At 45.1% G+C, this 17,594-nt stretch overlaps 1 protein-coding gene across 1 annotated transcript in view; it reads left to right on the top strand.

Moving 5' to 3' along the window:
* HK2 (hexokinase 2) overlaps nucleotides 1–17,594 on the top strand; it is a 70,336-nt gene that overhangs the window by 21,529 nt on the left and 31,213 nt on the right. The window contains exon 2 of the mRNA XM_006067902.4: nucleotides 3,403–3,565. Within this exon, the coding sequence (XP_006067964.1) occupies nucleotides 3,403–3,565 (163 nt within the window). The remainder of the gene's footprint in view (nucleotides 1–3,402; nucleotides 3,566–17,594) is intronic.

Below are 17,594 nucleotides of genomic sequence, written 5' to 3'. Positions count from 1 at the left end.
GCAGGAGCTTCAACTTAGTCACGTGTCAAACTCATGATAATGTCCAGAGATATATGTCTGCTGCCCTCTGACCTGCCAGGGCAGCCCTGTGCATGTCTATGTGGTGGGATGACTGGTTCAGAAGATGGTCTTTTAGTGGATGTGGCCAGCCTGCATGCACTGTCCTGCCATTTGAGCTGTACAGACTTTGCTGTTCAGCAGAGAGGGGCATCCACCTAGTAGAGTGGACAAAAGCACAGTGGGCTGCCCCGTCCAGTCCTGGCTTAATCTTTTGCATCTGTGTGATTTGGGACATGTTGCCTTCCCCTTTCAGTTGAATGGAGAAAATAACACCTCAAAGAGTTGTTATGAGGATTCAATGAGTTAATGGGTATAAGACCTTGAGAACAGGTTTTGCCGAAGGGTTTGCTGTTATTACTATTGCCTATGAGGCTGTACTTGGATGTGGCTTGGCTTTAGCCTTTGTTTGGTCTGGTGGCTGGGACTTGTATGTTAGCACTGAGATGCATTAAGCCCTAATGTGTTCCTCGGCCAAGCCAGGCATCACTGAGTCTGAAGCAGGAGGCCTCTGTGGTGATTATAGTTGCTCTGGGCCCAGAGTCTCCTGCGTTTTGTCTCCCACTGAGCCAATAGGGAGAGAGAGGACTTGTCTGAGACCAAATGCTTTTTCCTCCTGGGAGCCTCATGTGTTGTAGGGGAGGCCAACCTCCTCAGGAGCACCCTGGCTCCCCAGTATTGTAGGAAGCCCAGATCAGTGACCCTGCTCAGGGAAGGGAGCTAGTGCCCCACAGACCTGGGAGGCTAAGGCAAACAGGGGGTTTGCCATGAACCTGAGGTGCCATGAACCTGAAATTAGGAAATAGAGTGGATGATTGAAGTCTTTCTGATTTCGACCGAAGGAGTTGGATGTCTACGGTAGCTCTCTAATAAATGCTGGCAGCAAGGGAACTTGGGGAAATCCTCATTTCTGCAAATTTCAAACTATGACAAGCCTAGTCCCTCTGCTGGCTGGGGAGGGAGTGGAAAAGTGGCTGAGGGGCTTTCACCATTCTAGCCCTGCTTCATCCTTTTCCATCCCACGTGAGGATTGTGTCTGTCAATTTTGTTCTATTTTAACCACATGCAGTTATGAAGACGGGTGGGCTGATTAACCACAGTCTCTTCTTTGTCTTGCTTACAGCTTCTTTCAGCATTTTATCCAGTCTCTGATCTTTCAACTTGTGGTATTTTAGAAGAATGATGAAAGATGAGTAGTGATCAGGATGCTTGAAATGATCTGAGAAGGGCCAATCTCATAATTCCTCAGGAGAGAGGGATGGACCCCAAACCCCACAGGGAGTTAGGATGTGGCTGCAAGAGAGAACCTGTGAGTAAGAGGACTGTCTCTCTTGCTCTCTAATTCTCCCCACCCCCCAGCCCAAAAGAGGGCAATGGGTCTGTTCTTTCCTTAAAGTATTAAACAACTTTTGCTGTTCCTCTGGGAATCTCAAGCTTCAAAATTTGTTTAAAACCTTTGGTTTTAATTTAGAACCAAAAAAGTTTGGTTCTAAGAAGATCTGACAAGAAAAGTGCTGGAAAATAGAACAGTCTGTTAATACTAATGAGCACATTTGTCAGGGAAAGCTCATTATAAATGTTTATGCTTCTTGGTCAGAGTTGGGCAAAGGACTGCTGCTGCTACTGCTGCTAAGTCACTTCAGTCGTGTCCGACTCTGTGCGACCCCATAGACAGCAGCCCACCAGGCTCCCCCGTCCCTGGGATTCTCCAGGCAAGAACACTGGAGTGGGTTGCCATGTCCTTCTCCAATGCATGAAAGGGAAAAGTGAAAGTGAAGTCACTCAGTTGTGTTCGACCCTCAGCGACCCCATGGACTGCAGCCTTCCAGTCTCCTCCGTCCATGGGGTTTTCCAGGCAAGAGTACTGGAGTGGGGTGCCCAAAGGACAGGTGGGCGTTTACTTGTGATTCCCACAGGAGTAAGAGTGATGGTGGCCATCAGCCCAGCCAAGCCCATCAGGATTCCCTTGGGAATTCTGAAGTTTGGGAGCTGGAAAGAACAGGGTCTCTTCACCCCCCAGTTTGCTGATGAGGCTGGGAGTACCAGGCCCACCACCCTCATACCTTGAGGGCACAGCTGTAGCCTGGCCCAAGGGTCCTGATTCTACCCCCATCTCCATGGCCAGCAACCCCACCTGGCCTGGACGTTGCTGCTGCGAACAGGGATATTGTGGAAACTTGAGTGCCTCCTTGGATGGATTTCTATCAGATCTTTTTCTGATAGAAGAAAACTGGGAATATCCACAGCCAGAGCAGACGAGAGCCTTCAAGAAGCAGGCTGTCTTCTTGACAGAGGGGACTCCTGTTGTTTCTAAGCCTCAGAGGGGACTCCTGTTGTTTCTCCTTCTCTCAGTGTTAAATCTGGGAAAAGGTCACAGAAATTTATGTTGAAAACAAGATAAATGAAATGACTAGGGAGAGCCGCCTCTGCCTCTGCGGATGGGGGAGGACTTTGGCTTTACCATGTGTATCAAGCCTCTGTCAATATATCACACGCTGTGCTGGGCTTCAGGGATGCAAGCGTGAACAAATAGTCATGGTTCTTGCCCTTGGTGCTTATGATTTGGGCACTAATATATGTTTCCAAATTGAGGTTGGTGATGTGAAGGGAAAAGTCAGAGTTCACGGAAAAAACAGGGAGGCCTAATTGTTTTATTAGGAAGATCAGAGAAGGCCTCTGTGCAGAGAGACCTGAAGGATTGGTAAGGGATCTGTAGATGAAGAGCAGAGTGAGGTGCTGTGTGGCCCGTGTGAACAGTCTTGCAGGCAGGGAAGGGCATGGTTGGTGTGTTGGGGGGCTGAGCCAAGGCTGGTCTGCACAAGGAGTGCAGAGGCACCTGGTAAGATGAGCAGTGGGCGAGGCTAGGCTGTATGGTAGGGCCTTGGAAGGGTTTCAGATTTGGTGCCAATGGGAGGCCGCAGAAAGGTTTTAAGCATGGGAATAGTATAGACTCTGTCTGGGGATGGAAAATGGATGGCAGAAGTAAAAGTAGAATCAGAGACTCTTATTAGTCTAGGAAGGAGGCAATGGCTGAGGGGCAATAGGGTTGGCACAACTGGCCTTGAGTGCAGAGGTAAAGAGATGAGCCTCCCCCCTAGCTGGCCTTTCCCCTGGTCTTCATCATTCTCCAGAAATAAAATTAGACCATTTTTCTAATTTGAATTTATAGTTAATTTTTTTTTTTTTAAGACAAAGTCCTGTCACAGATTCTGATTTAATGGTCTTAATAACCTTCTGTACCTAATAGATTTTACCCTTTTGAGAAGCTGAATGATGTTCCATGACATAAATGAATACCATAATTCATTTAGTATATATGTCACTATGCACTTTCCCCTCTTTCAGGTTGACCAGTATCTCTACCACATGCGTCTTTCTGATGAAACTCTTCTGGAGATTGCTAAGCGTTTTCGCAAGGAGATGGAGAAAGGGCTTGGAGCCACCACTCACCCTACGGCTTCAGTAAAAATGCTGCCTACTTTTGTGAGGTCTACTCCAGACGGAACAGGTACTGTACCCACCGGGAGGGGTCTGGAAGCTTCTTTGCCTGGGGGAGACTTGGATGACTTTGCTCAGGGACCCAAAGAACTATGTACACCAGTGATGGTACTTTGGTTTTAAGCCTCAGAAGCCAACGCTGGCTAATTTAAGCATGTAGGGATTTGAATGGAAGTCTGTGGCATGGGATAGAGGGGAAGACTGGAAAGGAGGTAGTCCTGGCAGTCAAGGGAGAAGTAAATCTTTGTCATTCCTGCTGGGGTAACTACTATAGGCCATTTAATTCCATCCATGGCTCAGTAATGGCAACCCACACCAGTACTCTTGCCTGGAAAATCCCATGGACAGAAGAGCCTGGTAGGTTATGGTCCATGGGATTGCAAAGATTCGGACGCGACTGAGTGACTTCACTTTCACTTTATACCTTCACAGAGACTGCATACAGTGAGGGTCATAAACAACAAATATGCCTAAGATGCTTATGGCCATACACCATGGCAGTCACTCTTGAGCCCACCTACCTGGTACATTCCACAGGCTTGCTGGAGAATCACTGTGGTACAGATTGTTCTAGATTGTTTCTTGAACTCCATGAATAAAGACTACTAGAAATCCAAATAAACTTGGGATAATGTAAAAGAGACATGGTACATATTAAGGTATGAAAGTCTCTAAAATTGTGCAATTAGAACTTGTCGAGCTTTGTTTTATCCCCTTATTTGGATACAGTCTGTATTTCACGATGCACCTCCCCAAAAGTGATTTAACTAAACTGGAGAAAAGTGTCATGGGGAGACTGAAGTTGGAAGGTGGGTTCGGGCTAGATTCAGAAACCTTGTATGCATACCTGAAACACTGAGTCTTTCTTCAGTAATGCGCATTGGGGAGTAGCTGAAAGTTTTTGAGAGGTGTGAGCAGAGCTGTCTTGGTAACACACATTGTCAGCAGTTTATGTAGAGTGTGTGTGCGTGTGGGGTGATGGGTGGTTAGTAGAGCACGGGGCATGGCCCTGGTGGAATGTAGTGGGCAAAGACCAGAGAGAATTCAAAGATCATACCAGGGTGTGGAGCACAGCTGCCCCAGGGTGGGACATCTCAGAGAAGGGAATGGAGCTAAGTTGTGCCGGCGCTTTCTGCAGACAAACTTGCCACACAGTTTGTTTCATTTAATCTTCATGACAACCCTCCATTTTAGAGATAAAGTATCTCTGGGGCCATGAGGAGTGAAGGATGTGTGATGACTGCCTGCATGTAGAGGGTGAGAGAAAGAGCCTGGAGGCAGCTGCCAGGGTAGTGGAGGAACTAGGAAGTACAGAGGCTGAGCCACCCGAGAGGAGATGAGGTCGGAAGGCGATGGTTGGTGAAGACCCGTACTTGCAGAGAAGCTCCGGGGGTGGGGAAGGGCACAGGGCAGGGCTTGTCCATGCACACGTGCTTTCAGTGTTTCCCTCATGCCTGGGTCCCTGAGGCTTACCTTTCTACAGTCCCTAAAAGAAGTACGTGTCTGCTAAAGCCTTGGGTCCCGGCGCTGAGAGTGTGGCCTTGTTCAGGAGTGTTCTGAGCGAGCGTGTCTCAGCCTTTCAGAGAGCTCCTTGAGTTGAGGAACCTCCTCCAGTTCTCCTGTGTCTCTTGTGTGCCCTCTGGAATGGCACATTTACTCTACCTGCCACTTCCTCTGACTGGCAGCCACACCCGCTTTTATTGTTTTTATTGGACATTCTGATAAATTTACTAGCTCTTTTAGTCCAGGGACCTTGTCTTTGTTTCAGGCACTAGCACTAAGCAAGTATCCTAAATATTTTCTAAATATATATTATGGGCTAAAGGATTTTTCTGAGCACTTAATGTAGTAATTTATTTACTTTCCACAAAACCCTATAAGATATGTACAAATTTTACCTAGTTTTTTTTTTTTTTTTTTTTTTAAGATGAGGAATTGGGAGCCTGAATGGTCAGATAATTTGTCTACGGTCACACAGCTAATGAGAAGCTGAGTCAGGATTCAAACTCGTAAATGCCAAAGGCTAGGCATCAGGGCTGCTGCCCTTGATCCATTATGTCGTACGTGCACACATGAGCCTGTCCACTCAGCAACAGAGCACACCGCACATGCTCAGTTAAAATTTTTTGAAATGGAGTTGGGGGTGGATGTCTGGCCTGGATTATAGGCAGGTGAATAAGCTTATTGGGGAGAACTAGGTATGCAGCCAGCTTTTTCTGTTCTTGTTGCTTTCCTGAGATTGGAGCATGGAGATCTCCCCTTGCCTCTTAGAGTTTGAACCCATCGCTGTACTGTGTGGTCACAGATTCTGCCGTGCTAATGGAGACAGCACCTAACATGTAAAAGGAACACTGTGTATTATGTTAGTCGCTCAGTCATGTCCAGCTCTTTGTGACCCAGTGGACTGTAACTCGGCAGGCTCCTTTGTCCATGGAATTCTCCAGGCAAGAATACTGGAGTGGGTTGCCATTCCCTACTCCAGGGAATCTTCCCAACCCAGGGTTTGAACCTGCATCTCCTGCATTGTAGGCAGATTCTTTACAGTCTGAGCCACAAGGGAAGCCCCAACTGTGTATTGGAATGTTTTATTCACTTAAGCAGAGTAGGTGACCCCTAGAGTACTGGAGACCAGACTGTAGGAAATGGGGTCTCCAGCCCCATCATTTCTCATTTCCTGAGGTGTCCATGGGTCAGCTCCTCACCCCAGCTATCTGAGACTCAGCCTTTTTTCCTTCGTAAAAATAAGAGGTAGATCCAACAGTTCCAGTCTGTTCTACACGTCCTGGAACTAGTGTGTCACTGTGCAAAGTTCCTTGAATTACTGTAATGAAGGAAAGACCCATAATGTCCATCAGTTGGGCACTGGTCAATTAATGCAGAAAACAGTCCTCTGTAACCCAGCATAAACCATGAGACAGTTTTATCTAAATTCATGTTAAGATCATATATATATATATATATATACACACACACACACAGGTGTGTAAAGTCTCAAGGACATGTATTAAGTTATTGGTAGGGTTTGCCTGGACTGTGAGGTTGGCAGTGACTACATATACATGTATATGACAACTCAGCAATTCTACTTCCAGCTATACCTTAAACAAATTTCCATATGAACTCAAGGAGACATGTCTAAGAATGTTCATGGCAGTGCTGCTTATGATAACAGTGTATTGGGAACCGTTTATAGACTGTGCGTGATGGGATGCTATGCAGCATATTACCAGAAAAAAAGTGTATAAATATGGATACATCTGAAAAAAAATGAATGAAAACAGCAAGACATGTACCTCACAGTAGTTGAATGTAATTAAAAAAAAATCCCTCCAAGCAATGCTATATGTTGCTCATGCACACATCCTAAAATTGTTAGGGTATAAACTGGAAAATGTGCACCAGATAAATGTTAGGGTTGCTTCTGGAGGGAAAGAAAATTGAACTGGGGAGGGGAGCATGAGGGAATATAACTGAACATGGTCAACATCAGGGCTTTGAGTTTTATGTTTTGTTAATTGGGGGCTGTGAGTTCTGGAAGGTGGCAGAGAGGACCGCTAACTCTTTAGTCAATAAAACTTGCCAAAATGAAGATTCTTCTTTGTAAAGTGCTGAGAGAAGAAACGAGGGAGAGCTGTGTGCAGGGCCGCTGCCTTTCTCCGGACATGTCATGCAGCTGGTGAGGCTTGGCTGGTGCACCTGAGGGAGAGCTGTGTGCAGGGCCGCTGCCTTTCTCCGGACGTGTCACGCAGCCGGTGAGGCTTGGCTGGCGCACCTGCTTGCTGGTCAAGGCTGCGATCCAGACACTGAAGCTGCTGGTGGTGACTGCCCTTCTCTGCTGCAGAGGGCTAGAGGCCTTGCGCAAATGGTGCCTGATCCAGGCCAGCCTTCTTCAGCACCCTGATCAGCCCTTTCCAGTGTTACTTTTCTAATCTGGGAAATTAAACCTCAGATCTAAAGCTGTGATCTAGAGGGACATAGTCAGTGGCTGTCCAGCTCTTCTGGACTACATATTCATAGCAAGAAACTCATCCATAGGAATGTTGATAGACAACTGAAACGAGTTTCGGGAATTAATGTTTATTCTTAAATGTGACACAGATCTATTATCTTCTCTACTTTAGAACTGTCTGTAGTCAGGACTTAACTAATTTTTTTTTTCAGCTTGCAGTGTGAAAGCCACTATCTTAAATGCTCCTCACCCAGTTTTGTCCTGGTCAGGCCTTTGTAAAATTGGCTATTTCTTGCCAGGGGTGAGAGGTGCTTTCAGGGCAGTGTGTGGTAAGGGGCAAAGATTAGAATTCTAGGTTTAAAAGACTGTGAAAGTTGTATGCTTTCGAGTAGTTCATTTATGCCCCAATCCTCCATTTTCTCATTGTAAAAAGAAGAAGCATCAGAGGGTTGGCTCTCAGAATTAAGGGGGAGTCAGTCACGTAACTTTCTCAGTGTGTTGTAAGCTCAGTCATATGTAGCCACGACAGCAAGGTGCACACCCAGCACTGATTTTTTTTGCTCAGGGAGCAAGTGTGAGGGTTCATCCCTATCATTGGTGGTCCTGCATTTTGAAGCATGGCCCGAGTTCCAGCTTTCATAAGTCAGGTCTCAGCTATCTAATGGTAATCAGAGACCTGGTAAGAGAATGTGGCAGAGACTTCAGGAAGTTTCAGGCCATTCATTTATGATGGAGGCCTCCATTACACACAAGAAAAAAGAACCTCTAAATTATGGTTTGAGTTCTCTGTGAGAAGGAAGGTAATGTCAACAGCCAGAACCCCATGGCAGCTGACTTAAAAATATCTGTGCTTCATAGCTTGTGTAGACCATGCAGTACAAAGAAACATAGTTGGGACAGATAAAAATGAAATATTTATAAATGATCCAAGGATATCTTTGTTGTTGTTTTAATTGCTAAGTTGTGTCTGACTCTTTTGGAACCCTGTGGATTGTAGTCTGCCCCTGGTGACTCAGTAGTAAAGAATCTGTCTGCCAATGCAGGAGATGAGGGTTTGATTCCTGGGTTGGGAAGATCTCCTGATGGAAGAAATGGCAACACACTCCAGTATTCTTGCCTGGGAAATCCCATGGACAGAGGAGCCTGTCGCGCTGCAGTCCATGAGGTCACAAAAGAGTCGGACACAACTTAGCAAATAAACAATAACAAAAATATCTTGCTTGGTGACTGAATTTGGTGTCAGCAGGGTATGTATATGAAAAATGCCCCTGATTTGTTTTTTTTTCTCTAAGACAGTTTTAGGAAGTTGAAAGAACAATATAATGAACACCCATATACAGACTACCTAGAGGCTACATTTATATTTTAACCAAATCTATTTTATCACATTCCTCTATCCTTTTGTCTCTCAGTCTAGCTTGTTTTACTTGAGGCATTGCAAAGTACATTGTAGAAATCAGTTCATTTCAACCCTAAAACTTCAGCGTGCTCATTATTAACTAGAAGTCAATGTTATTCTTTTATCTTTTGATGTAAAATTTCGTACGAGATGCAAACCTTAAATATCATATGATGAACTGACAAATACATACACCTATTTAATACAACATCTATCAGGATAGAAAACATTACCATCAGTCCAGAACTTCGCTGGTGCACTTTCCCAGACAGCTCCTGTCCCCAACCCCCAGAAACAGTCCCTGTTTTAAATCCACATGTATTACTAGTTTTTCTTGTTTTAGAACTTCCGTTATATATAATCATACAGTAGTTACTCTTTACACAAGGCTTCATTTACCCATCATAATGCAGGCTTTATCCATGTTGTGTATATCAGTAGTTCCTTTTTGCTTGCTGATTCTCTAGTGTGATTGGAATCCTATATGACATGAATTCTATGGACACCTGGGCTGTTTCCAATTTTCCCCTAAGGTGATGAAAGCTACTATAAACATTGTTGCACAAGCCTCTATATGGAAATGTTTCCGTTTTCTTCCTTTTCTGGAGTAAACAACTAAGAGTGGAATTTCTGGGTCATAGGGTTTGGGATGTGTTTAATTCATAAGAAACTCCTGGACCAAAATGGTTTGAATTTTGGTTTCCAAAGTGGTTAAGCTATTTTATACTCCCACCAATGCTGTATGAGAGTTCCACTTGCCCCAATAATTACTGTCTGTAACTCCCCCTGCCTGTTTTGCTTTTGGCAGTGCAGAGTTGAATAGAGAAAGTGTTGATTCGTATCTGCCAGGAATCTCACCATCTTGAGCTCGCAGTAGGCAGCCCTAACCTAAGCTTGGCTGTGCATGTGATTGAGGTAATAGCCCCAAATACAGCCCGATTGGGACCTACTACGTGCCTCACAGGGATATGGCTTTCAGGAGCAGTTTCATCTTGAGAGGAAATGCAAGAATAATTGATATCATTTAATGATCACCCATGATGTCTGTTTATGTAAACAATCTATTCTATGCTCCATGCAAAGTCTACAAGAGAGATATTCCCAATTTAAAAATAAGACAGCTAAGGCTAAAAGAGATTGCCAAAGTCACCTGAGTCCAGTTAGTGACAGAATTGGACTTTAAGCATAGGTAGTCTTGACTCCAAGGCCATAAGATTCATGTTTACATTGGCTCATGTTGCTGAACAGAAGTTTCTAAAGCAAATCAAATTATTAGCTTTTAAAATTGACCATAAACATGGATTTGCTTTGTACCATTATAATCAGAAGCTGAAGTAGAACCCAACTAAAAATCTACAAATATTCCAGCATTCCAATTAATTATTTGTTAAATAATTTACATTTTTAGCAAGTTCTTTTTACCCCAGCATTCCAACTTAGAAACAAGCAGTCTTTGTAGTGTGTCTTTATTGCCCTTGTTGTCTTGGCAAGTTTGTTTAGATACAAGCATGTCTTAAGGCAGAGTTGATGAGATGGTTGGATAGCATCACTGACTCAATGGACATGAACTTGGGCAAACTCTGGGAGATAGAGGGGGCAGGGAGGCCTGAGGTGCTGCCGTCCATGGAGTTGCAGAGTCGAACATGACTTAGCAACTGAACAACAGCAAGGCAGGGTAAGATGAAGGTTTTGCTGTTTTGATTGTTTGATACTTCCCCACTTACCTGAATTGTGAATTGTTTATTTGAGTATATCTCAGTGGCAACCCACTCCAGTGCTCTTGCTTGGAAAACCCCATGGACGGAGGAGGCTGGTGGGCTGCCGTCTATGGGGTCGCAGAGTCGGACACAACGGAGGTGACTTAGCAGCAGCTTAGCAGCTACCCTCTGAAAAAGTGAAAGTGTTAGTCGCTCAGTTGTATCTGAATCTTTGCACACCCATGGATTGTAACCTGCCAGATTCCTCTGTACATACAGTCCTTCTCTAGGGGATCTTCCCAACCCAGGGATCAAACCTGGGTCTCCCGCAATGCAGGCAGATTCTTTACCATCTGAGCCACCAGGGAAGCTTCAAGAATACTGGAGTGCGTAGCCATTCCCTTTTCCACGGGGTCTTCCTGACCCAGGGATCGAACTCATGGCAGGCCAATTCTTTACTGTCTAAGCCATCCTCTGCTGCTAAGTCGCTTCAGTCGTGTCCGACTCTGTGCGACCCCACAGGTGGCAACCCACCAGTCTCCCCCGTCCCTGGGATTCTCCAGGCAAGAACACTGGAGTGGGTTGCCATTGCCTTCTCCAATGCATGAAAGTGAAAAGGGAAAGTGAAGTCGCTCAGTCGTGTCCGACTCCTAGCGACCCCATGGACTGCAGCCTACCAGGCTCCTCCGTCCACGGGATTTTCCAGGCAAGAGTACTGGAGTGGGGTGCCATATTCCCTCCAGAGCAGGGAATGATGATGATGATGAAGAAACTAGACTTAGATTAGGCAACTAGTCTAAGTTGCATAGTGAGCAGATTGAAGCACTGGGGTTTGAGCCCAGCCAGCTGTGTTTCAATGCCTGGGCCATTAGGCATATCGCTAGTGCTGCATTTGTACTTATCTGCCCCCAACGCTGCTAGCACAATGCATTCATTCTTTGTTAGTAACTTAGGCCTAGCTATTCAGTTCATTTAATAGAGTCCCCACTGAGTCTGGTCCTCTATGGGGCAGCAGTGTGCTGAACTGCCTTGTGTCCCATCTTTGAAGAGTGAAAATTATCCTGGGGACATAAGGCTTGAACAGATGAAATGATTACTCAATGATATGGGGTCACATAATGCAAGCACACAATGTGATAAAGAGAGACTGGACGTGATAGGGTGCATGGAAGCTGGCATGGAACCCTGTAAGGAGCTCTTATCTTGGTTACTCAGCATTGTAGCAACAGCTGCGTAGTGAAGACATAGATCAATAGCTTTCATACATGCAGCTTAATAAGTGCATTTATATGGTACCTACAATATAAAATGAAGATTGTGTTGATTAGCCTCCATATCATCATATAATCATATAACTGGAGTTTATTAAATATTTACATGTGCCAGGCATTATGCCAAACACCTTATGCCTTCATTGCATTGATCTTGACCAAAAACTATATGTGCCTATGTGCCTTAGTCCCTGTGTCCTAGGGAGAGATGGGGAGGTCCTGGCTAGATAGGATATTATGACTATCCCTTTTTAACAGATGATGAAATCCCAATGTCAGATTTCTAATAATTTGCCCAATTATATGGCTAATATTATGGCTGAATGTTAAAATGGGATTTGAACCCAGGTTGGCCTGCCTGAAAACCTTTACACACTCAATGCCTACACAGTATTGCAGCAATCATATTTTAATCCTCTGAAGAGTGGTTTCATATCTATGGAACTAGTATAACAGCTCTGAGTTCCTTAAGAAACATTTCCTGAGGATAAAAGTACCAGAGTGGTGCTTCCTGATGGTGTTTTGGGAGTTCTGGGGGGCACTTAAGAAGTGTTATGTGCTCCAGGCCCCTTTAATTGGAGCAGGTTTATATTTCTTTATTAGATCCTGTTGGTGTGCTCTAATGGAGTATCTGAAATCTTGCAACTTAACAAGAGACTGCCGGATATGGTAATGACTGTGGTGTTCCCAGGTATGTAGGAAATACGTGCCTTGAAACATTTGTCTGGCAAAGTTAGTTTTGCTGGCTTACATACCCAAGACCTGGAGATTTTTAGTTGTCATCTCAATTGGAGTCCATGCCGTATATTCTTAGAGTAGACCGTCACGGCACCATGCCACCTTCCAGGATCCTCAGAGCTCTGGGAATGCTGCATCGGAGCTACTTATTTAAAGAAGGCTTCTGGAGCTTGTGGTTCTGAAGAAGTCCATTTAGTCATCTGAGGAAGCCCCAGGGTCGCGAGGTGGGCCCAGTTTTCAGCCTTAACAAGGCAGGGCATTGCCACTTTTGAACACAGTTGCCTTTGAGAAAAGGGTACTACTGCTACTTAAAAATTCAGAACAAAACCAGACCTGTTCTATTTGCAAGTCACTCTTTATGCACTGGTTGGCAAACTGCTCTGAGCTCCCTATGGGAGGGGCAGGTGGTGATCTATTTTAATCAGTGGCAAGTACCTAGTGATTGAAAATAAACTGTTGGGAAATTCAGCTGGCTCTCACCCCTCACAAATTACGTGGACATTGGGAGTGGGTGACTTGAACAATGCAGGAGATATGGCCTGCTCAAACACATTACTGATGTCCCATCAGCCAAGATGATGGTGAGTATCACATTCAGGCCGTTAGTTACTCAGATGCCGTTTTAGTCCTCCTCAGCCTTTCCCTGGGATGGGTGAGTTCCCAGGAGAAATTGAAATCCCTTTATCTTGCTGACCTTAGGTGTTTGATAAGAACCTCAGTGAAAGTGCGGCTTCCCTGGTGGCTCAGACGGTAAAGACTCCATCTGCAATGCAGGAGACCTGGGTTTGACCCCTGAGTCAGGAAGAGCCCCTCCAGAAGGAAATGGTAACCCACTCCAGTATTCTTGTCTAGGAAATCCAATGGACAGAAGAGCCTAGTGGGCCACAGTCTGTGGGGTCACGAAGAGTCGGACACGACTGAGTGACTACCCCTCACTGAAAGTGGGCACAGTGGTAGTCCAGGATGGGGAATGAGTCAGCAAACAAACTCTGCCGGAGGGAACAACTTGAATCTTAAACCACTGGGCAGTTTGATGGAGGGTGGCAGGACCTAATACTCTATTGCTAGTTCCTTTTTTTTTTTAAATTTATTGATTTGTCCATATCAGGTCTCAATTGTGTCATGCAGGACCTTTCACTAGTTGTGGCCCTTGGGCTTCAGTAATTGTGGCATGCAGGCTCCCCAGCTGCAGTGCTCGGGCTCTGGAGCGTGCGGGCTTAGTTGCCTCATGGCATGTGGGATCTTAGTTCCCTAACTAGGGATTGAACCTGCATCCCCTGTGTTGCAGGACAGACTCTTAACCACTGGACCAGGGCTCAGGAGCAGGGAAGCCTGGCCTGTTCCTCTTCACTGTGAGTTATTTGCTTCTGATAGAGGGTTGTTACCCCTTCTTTCGTCTGTTTTTGGAGGGGCATGTTCTTAATTAGGAGGTCCTTCATCGAAGAAGGCTTGGGGAGTGTCCAGGAAGTTGGGAACAGGCGTTTCTGTAATGGTATGAGACAGCACCAATTTGCAGCTAGCGGAAACACCTGCCTCAGAAAGCTTTAGTAGGTCCTGGGTTCCTGTGAGGACAAGGCTGTGTCACCAGTGGGTGTCTGTCCACCACCTCCCACTCAGTTTTGAAATCATTAGGCCCAGAGGGGTGGGGCAAGTTACTGATAGAGATAAGGGTGTTTTTGCTTTCTTTTTCAACACTTTATGGCTTATTGCTTCCATCCTAGACTCTGCGTCAGGTAATCCTCAGCTTCAAGGAAGCAGTGCCATGAGAAATATGGGTGAGGTGCATAGGGAACGTAGGTGTTGAAGTCAGATGAACTTGGGGTCACATCCAGCAGGCCTTTACCCCTGAATGATCTTAACCAAGTGACTCAACTTCTGAGCCACACTCTCACTTCCTTTGAAACCCAGGCCAGCTTAGAACCTGTGGCAACCTCTGGGTTTTATGCTTTTGGCATTGATAATGAAGAATCCCACCCTCCCACACCTTCCCACCCCCCACTTTTTTGGCCGTGCCTAATTTGGCCTAATTAAGAACAAAGCTGGTGGGATCTTAGTTCTCCAACCAGGGACTGAACCCAGGCCCTCAGCAGCAAAAACTCAGAGCCCTAACTACTGGACCGCCAGGGGAGCCCCAGAAATGAATAATTCCTTATTTGAGAATTTATAATTTTCTCATGAGCAGCCTCCTTGCTCACTACAATAGAAAACTTTGCTGGAAACCTAGACCTGAATTTAAATATTGGTTTTAGTTTTTCTTGACTTGAGCCTTGGCTTTCTTATCTGGAAATGGGGGTCATTGATGATTAATTCGGAGAAGGCAATGGCACACTCCAGTACTCTTGCCTGGAAAATCCCATGGATGGAGGAACCTGGTGGGCTGCAGTCCATGGGGTCGCTAAGAGTTGGACACGACTGAACAACTTCACTTTCACTTTTCACTTTCATGCATTGGAGAAGGAAATGGCAACCCACTCCAGTGTTCTTGCCTGGAGAATCCCAGGGCTGGGGAAGCCTGGTGGGCTGCCGTCCATCGGGTCGCACAGAGTCGGACACGACTGAAGCAACTTAGCAGCAGCAGCAGATGATTAATGAGATTATGTTTATAAACATCATTTAACAAATTTCTCTTCTATTAAAAATATCTACATATTGGGCCTTAAATTAACTGAATCTCCTCCATACCTGCCTCTGTCTTTTCATTGTTTTATTACCACAATAATTCAGATGCACGTAGGGAAGTCCGAGCTGTGTCCCGGAGACCAGAGGTGAAGGCAAGGTTCTGGGCTTCAGTTTTTCAAAAAAGTCACATAAGAAAGTATAAGATAAATTTGATCTTTCAAATAAACCTATAGTAAAACCTTGCTTCTTTGATTTTTTTGTAGTGGTGGTAACACCATTTAGAAGTAACTGGAGAGAGAGACTTATAAAGGAGAGTGAATGCAAATATCCAACTGGAAAAAAAATTGCAGATATACAACCAATGAAACTATTCTTTTTAATATACAAAGAGCTCTTTTAAGTTATTAATAAAATAAAAAATATATGTGTTTAAAAGGCAAGACATGTGAGTAGAAAATTCACAGAAAAAAGAATTTACACTGCCAGTCAGTAATTCAAAATGTCTAACCTACACAAAGGAAAGGAGTGATTAATTGTACGTGACATAGACACGCTGGTGACAGTGAAACCCATTTGTTGGTTTATCTGGAAAGGATTTTTAGGAAGATAATATGGTGATATCTTTGGTTTTCCTGGTGGCTCAGATAGTAAAGAATCTGCCTGCAATTCAGGAGACCCAGGTTCGATCCCTGGGTTGGGAAGATCCTCTGGAGAAGGAAATGGCTACCCACGCTATTATTCTTGCCTGGGAAATCCCACGGACAGAAAGCCTGATGGGCTACTGTCCATGGGGTCACAAAGAGTGGGACACGTCTGAGTGACTAACACACTTGGTAGTTAAAGACATAAATCCGTAGAACCAGCAATTCAAATCCTTTTCACAGAATGTGTCAGCTAACGGTCTTCCCTGTGTTTTTTTGAATAATTTTCTTTATTTCTTTATTTTTGCCTGTGCTGGGTCTTATTGCTGTGAGAGCTTTTCACTCGTTGTGGCGAGCGGGGGCTACTCTCTAGCTGGGGTGTGGGGGCTTCTCTTGTTGCGAAGCCCGGGCTCTAGGGCACGCAGGCTTCAGCAATTGCAACACGTGGGCTCGGTGGTTGTGGTTCCCAGGCTTGAGAGCACAGGCTCCGTAGTTGTGGTGCAGGCACTTAGTTGCTCCGTGGCATGTGGGATCTTCCTGGACCAGGGATCAAACCTGTGTCTGCTGCATTGGTGGTCAGATTCTTTACCACTGAGCCACCAGGGAAACCCTGTTTGGGTTTTTTTTGTTGTTGTTTGTTATTTTTAGTATTTATGTATTTATTTGGCTGTGCCAACTCTTACCTGTGGCACATGGGATCTTTCAGTTGTGGCATGTGGGATCTTTAGCTGCAACATGTGGGATCTAGTTCCCTGACCAAGGATGGACCCTGGGCCCCCTGCCCTGGGAGCATGAAGTCTTAGCCACTGGACCACCAGGGAAGTCCCTAGTCTTCCCTGTTTTTGTAGTGTCTAAGGACACTCAGGACTTCCCAGGTGACTCAGTGGGTAAAGAATCCACCTGCAATGCAGGAGTCATAAGAGATGCGGGTTCAGTCCTTAGGAAGATCCCCTGGAGGAGGGCTTGGCAACCCACTCCAGTGTTCTTGCCTGGAAAATCCCACGGACAGAGGAGCCCGGTGGGCTCCAGTCCATAGGGTCTCAAAGAGTCAGACATGACTGAAATGAGCACACACAAGAACACTCAAGAACATTAATAATGGTTGCTTTGGGGATGTGGAGAAGAAAAGAGATATCTGCTTTTCATTTTTTCCCACTTTTGTACTGTTTGAACATTTTAAAAATCAGATGTTAAAATTGTTTTCTAGACGTAACAACTTGCTTAACAATAAAATAAATCTTACCTCTGATCTTAGGATCTTCTTAAATATTTTGTTTAACAAATGAACCGTCAATGAGCAAATGAAATATGAGATGTTTTCTTAATCCATTGCCTCATACACCAAATATAATCATTCAGCAGAATAATCTTGCTGGGCCTCTCTGGGTCCTATGCCCTGTGGCTGTGTACTTAAGAAACCAGCTATAGGTTTCTCCTGTAGATTCTCCTGCCCCAGAGCCTTGCTCCTGCCCAGCCAGTCTGACTGTCCCAGACCCACAGATACCATCCCCTATCATACCAAATCACACAGCCTCTGCTCTGGACTTCTAGGATGTCCTGGAAGGTAAACAGTGGTGGTAGGACTTGGGCCAGGAATAGGATAGGAGTAGGCAAGAATTAGAGGGGCTGAGAACTAGGAGAGAGGAGCTACATAATCAAAGAAGCCATGCAGTGACAGCAGTAACTGCCGACTGACGTCTTACTGTGGACATGTATACTCAGTTA

Source organism: Bubalus bubalis, chromosome 12 (assembly GCF_019923935.1).
Source record: "Bubalus bubalis isolate 160015118507 breed Murrah chromosome 12, NDDB_SH_1, whole genome shotgun sequence".
Lineage (NCBI taxonomy): Eukaryota > Metazoa > Chordata > Mammalia > Artiodactyla > Bovidae > Bubalus > Bubalus bubalis.
This window is presented reverse-complemented; position numbering and strand designations above follow the sequence as displayed.